Source organism: Atta colombica, unplaced genomic scaffold (assembly GCF_001594045.1).
Source record: "Atta colombica isolate Treedump-2 unplaced genomic scaffold, Acol1.0 scaffold261, whole genome shotgun sequence".
Classification (NCBI taxonomy): domain Eukaryota; kingdom Metazoa; phylum Arthropoda; class Insecta; order Hymenoptera; family Formicidae; genus Atta; species Atta colombica.
Genome location: NW_017259361.1, coordinates 4280 through 9039, shown reverse-complemented (window position 1 = coordinate 9039; position 4760 = coordinate 4280). Strand labels below are relative to the sequence as shown.

Sequence of the window (4760 nt, the reverse complement as noted above, 5' to 3'; positions counted from 1 at the left end):
AATCATCTGAGATTTCTTCTATATTGTGCACATTGTTGGACTAAAACTTAATACATATGTACTTATATACGAAATAATTACAACTTTTTGTAGCATCAAAGAATGAAACGAGTAATCTGTAAACATTTTTCAACATTTATATTTTGGGAAATATCAGAAAATTCAGCTGAGATTTCTATTTCAAAGCGATATAATAAAAGGATATTATTATCAAAAAGTTTGTGAAAAACAGATTCATTCTTTTTATACCACACGGATACTTAAATGTTACAATTTTAATTCATAAAACGAACCAACATTTTTTGAGTTACAACAGTTTGAATGAATATGTATACATATATGTGTGTATGTATGTATGTACATACATATGACGATTCTTGTTATTCATTTTAAACAATGATGAATTTTGTTCATGTTGATGCTCTCAACTTCTTTTGATAAGTGTCTCATTAATTACGTACGAAGAGTACTGTACGAAGATTTGCGTCAAACTTCAACAGTGTTAAAAGAGGAAAACAAACAAATTTCTACGTTAATGTTTTCATACTTTTCAAAATCAAAAGATTTGGGCAAATTAGATTTTAAAAATGTATGTACATACACAGATTGGAGACTATTGTCAACTATACGCCTGTGAAGTTTGACACAATCGTCAGCTTTACGGAATATTTTGTATGGTATATACATTTCATAATATAAAATTATAAATGAAAATATATTAATTCAATTAACAAACAAATAACGAGATGGCCTAGAATAGTTTGAATATTACGAATATACGAATATACGAATATACGAATGAAACTTGATATATCGAATCTTAATTTAACATTTCTTTATTACATTGTTTGCGGAAAATATAAAATAAAATGTAATAAAAATTTATAGAGAGCGTAAGCTTAACCGATTACTTTATATGGATTACAATAAAAAATTTTTAAACTGGCTTTATTTAAATAATTATTACAGAGGGAAGAATTTATTTCCAATACAAAATCGATAATGCCAAATGACGAGGAAATTACAAGATTGACTTTTTAAATTACAGGAAAGAATTTTGAAAAATGAGTTTGAATAATAACAATAATAAAATTTATAATATGTTTGTAATTTTATTATTCAGGTTTTTTTGTGCAATTACAGTAAAATGTACAATATACAGAATTAATTAAAGCAGCGTTTCTAGTCTAGATACATTGTAGTCTAGTCTAGATAATTGTGCAATAATCTTGCATTATTTACGTTTTCGTAACTAAATTCGCAAAGGAGTATGAATTATTAATTTTTTTTTTTAATACTTTATATGTTATTAAATTTATATTTATATTTATGTTATTATCTTATGTATATTTTATATATTTATGGAGTCTTTCGTTTTATTTTCCTCTTATCGCTTATTATGTTACTTTGAATATGGAATTATGTTTCTCGGTCTGATGTACTGATGTCTGACAGAAATTCACAGCGAAAACGCGTATTTATACAACACCTGAATGCTAATGGAACAGTATATAATCAAATATATCTATAGGCCACGTAACTGTGCGCTAAATTATTGCACATTGCGTATCGTTTCAATATCATCCGGCGATAATACGTTTCAAAATATTGTCGAGTATTATACATACATGTATATGTATAATAAGTAATACTCGACAATATTCGGACATATTGGATATTACTCATACTTGGATAAATTATATTAATAGCTACGATATAGTATCCCCGGCATGGCGTTAAAAAGGGCAGTATTTGAAAGACATGTATTTAAAATACATATTTGAATACATTTTTGTATTTCGTATTTGAATACTTTTTTAAAGAATATTTTATATTTTGCATTTAAATACTTTTTTTTTAGTATTTTATATTTTAAATTTATAAATACTAAATACATTTAAATTATGTAAAAAATTTTTTTGATTAAAGTTAAAATCGCACTATTGTTGACTCAATCTAAAGTGCGTTCCATTTCATGATATGCATCATTTTTGTTTTTGTTTATATTTGATAAATAACAATCTCTAGTATTATATCAAGAGTGAACAGTATTTGAAATACAATATGTATTTAAAATATCTATTTAAATACATTTTAATTTTATTGAGAGTATTTTGTATTTTGTATTTGTATATTTTTTTGAGAATATTTTGAATTTAAATACAATTTTTTGAGTATTTTACCCAATTCTGTTAAAATTAACAGTATATTACGCTTGGAAGATTTGTATTTGAAATTTAAAAAAGAAAAACAAAAAACACTTTTGATCACTCTCATTGTCGAGAATATGTTTTGTAATAACAATGAGAGAAGTGGGAAATTAATAATTGTAAGGAATAACGATATTGGCATATTTGTAATTTTATATTTAAAATATGAATTCAAATGGCACCAAGTCGTGGTTGTGATAGACGGAACAGTGAAAGATCGAGCTAGTCAGATGTCTTATATATTTTATTTGTAAGATATATTAGAGGATATACGCGTATGTATATTCTGTAGTATAAGTAGCTAACGCAACATGGAAGGCGCCAGTCTTTTTGTATTCGCTTTTTCGAACGAGTGCAATAAAGTGCAGTCGAGCGCGGTAAAGTAATCGTAAGTTTTACGTTCTAGGTATATATCTTCTTTATTAGCGTATGTTTTCATTCGTATCATATCGATTTTGTGAAATTTAAATAGTTTACGTATATGCATATCGTATACGTATACACGATGGTTGGAAGAAGGAATTTTTTTTTGTAGCACATAATCGTAAGGATAAATATGTTCTATGATACGGAATCACATTCGCCATTGCCTGACGACAAAGAGTTTGTTATAGAAACACCGCATTTTCGTTCAAACAGCAATACCGAACAAATAGTAATATCGCAGAAACGTAATCTAAATGTAATTGATGCTAAATGCGACAGTATTATATTAACATCGATTGACAAATATGAAAATGATCATCTTTCTGCGCTTAATGCAAGCTGCAGTGCAGGAAAAGCGGAAACGGAAGAAACAGATGACAAGTATGAGAACGATAAGATATCAGTTATCGATAAAGATATACGAAATAGTTCCAAGGTAAAATTATATGTATAAGTATGTATATATAGACCTCTATGACAGAGTTAAATTTATACCTACATATTTCAAAAAATTATTTCTGAATTAGACACATACACACACACACGCACACACACACTCACACACACACACACACACACACACATTATATATTACATTTAACAGTAAATACATTTATAAGTATCGTGCACGAAAATGTCTTATATTTCCAAGGTTACACCGTGTAATTTTATAAGAGTTGCTACTGCAGGTTGCTATAAATTAAATTGGAAATCGAGGAAATCAGGGAGTGATTAATTGTCAGGGAATTATACAACGATTGGAGATATCATGGAAAAGTTAGGAAATTTTGCAAAATTTATTGAAAAATTAAAATTTATGACTTTAAAGAAGTTTAATATACGTATATATGCCTGCACAGTTTTGGAATACTACTAACGTAACAATTAAATATGTAACATAAACAATAATTTACATTACTGGCTGTGTTCCAAATTTATTGCCAGCACTGCTACAGTTTATATTACGTGTATTATAGATTTTTAGTATTGGCAGTCAATTTTGGAACACAGCCTATATGTTGAATTAATCTAGCTCTCTCTTAAGAAAATATGTAACGATTAATTTTCAAATCAAGATGAAAATACAGAAGATTTTAAAATATTGAAAACTTAAGAGAAAATTATGAAATTTTATTTGGAAACCAGAGAAAAGTTACATAGAATTTTAGGATAAGGAATTTAATTGTGATAACCCTGTTTATTTCAATCAATGAAATTTTAAATGAGTTAGTAATAAATTTCTAAACTTACGTAACTTACATAAACTTACGAGATACTTAGCAAATATGTACATTGTTAAATTGAAACTATCTTGTATAGACCATCCGAAATACATCCGTTTTCTGCATCTATGTGTAATTAGTCTTTTTTTAATCAATTTTGCAATTACGGCATCATAGGAAGAAAAATCGCATAAGTGTTGTGGGAACGCCGGCCTCTTCGAGAAAGTGTTTAAACCGATAAAAAAATCAGCGGAGGATTTGAAACGATCGAGAAGAAAAAAACGAGCATTTTCATTACTCGATACCCTGATCTCTACGAGTATCGTTGCTCCTTTATCGATCGGCTTTTGGAGGAGTATATGGGCAAGCATGGATCATCATGCAGAATTGTGAGTAACAAAAGTACTTAACAGAAGAAGAGTCAATTGGAATAATTGCGAGATATATGCGAATGAAGCTGAAATATCATTTTCGATGAAGCTAACATATAAGTCTATTATAATTAAGTCAAGGCTTTTTTAAACGAGCAATTATAATTATTCATAAAATACAAATTCTTTTTTAATTAAATAAGTACAATGCTATAAAGTTTTTCAAACGTTTCGACTTACAAAGTCTTTCTCAGTGAAATACATAACAAAATTTTTAAATAACCCCTTACAAAATCAACAAACTTACAATAATACAGTAAAAATTCGCCCTAGGCTAATCTTACATACTTATTTCTTCATTTAGATGTTACAAATCGAAATAGGTATCTAATCGGAAGTTTGAAGTCCGAATTACAAAGAGAGTGTGTTTTTCACTAATTCTAGGTTGTTATCGAGAATTCAGCTTAGTTAACGATTTTATTAAAAAATATTATAGAGAGGGGAGGGAGGGGGGAGGGAGAGGGAGGGAG

General features: G+C 28.0%; 1 protein-coding gene across 1 annotated transcript in view; it reads left to right on the top strand.

Annotated features, from left to right (window-relative positions):
- The first annotated feature begins 2630 nt into the window (after window positions 1-2630).
- The window catches only part of LOC108689275, a 4118-nt gene continuing 1988 nt past the window's right edge, over window positions 2631-4760 (top strand). The window contains exons 1-2 of the mRNA XM_018195996.1: window positions 2631-3072; window positions 4037-4248. Of these exons, the coding sequence (XP_018051485.1) occupies window positions 2767-3072; window positions 4037-4248 (518 nt within the window). The 5' untranslated portion in view covers window positions 2631-2766. The remainder of the gene's footprint in view (window positions 3073-4036; window positions 4249-4760) is intronic.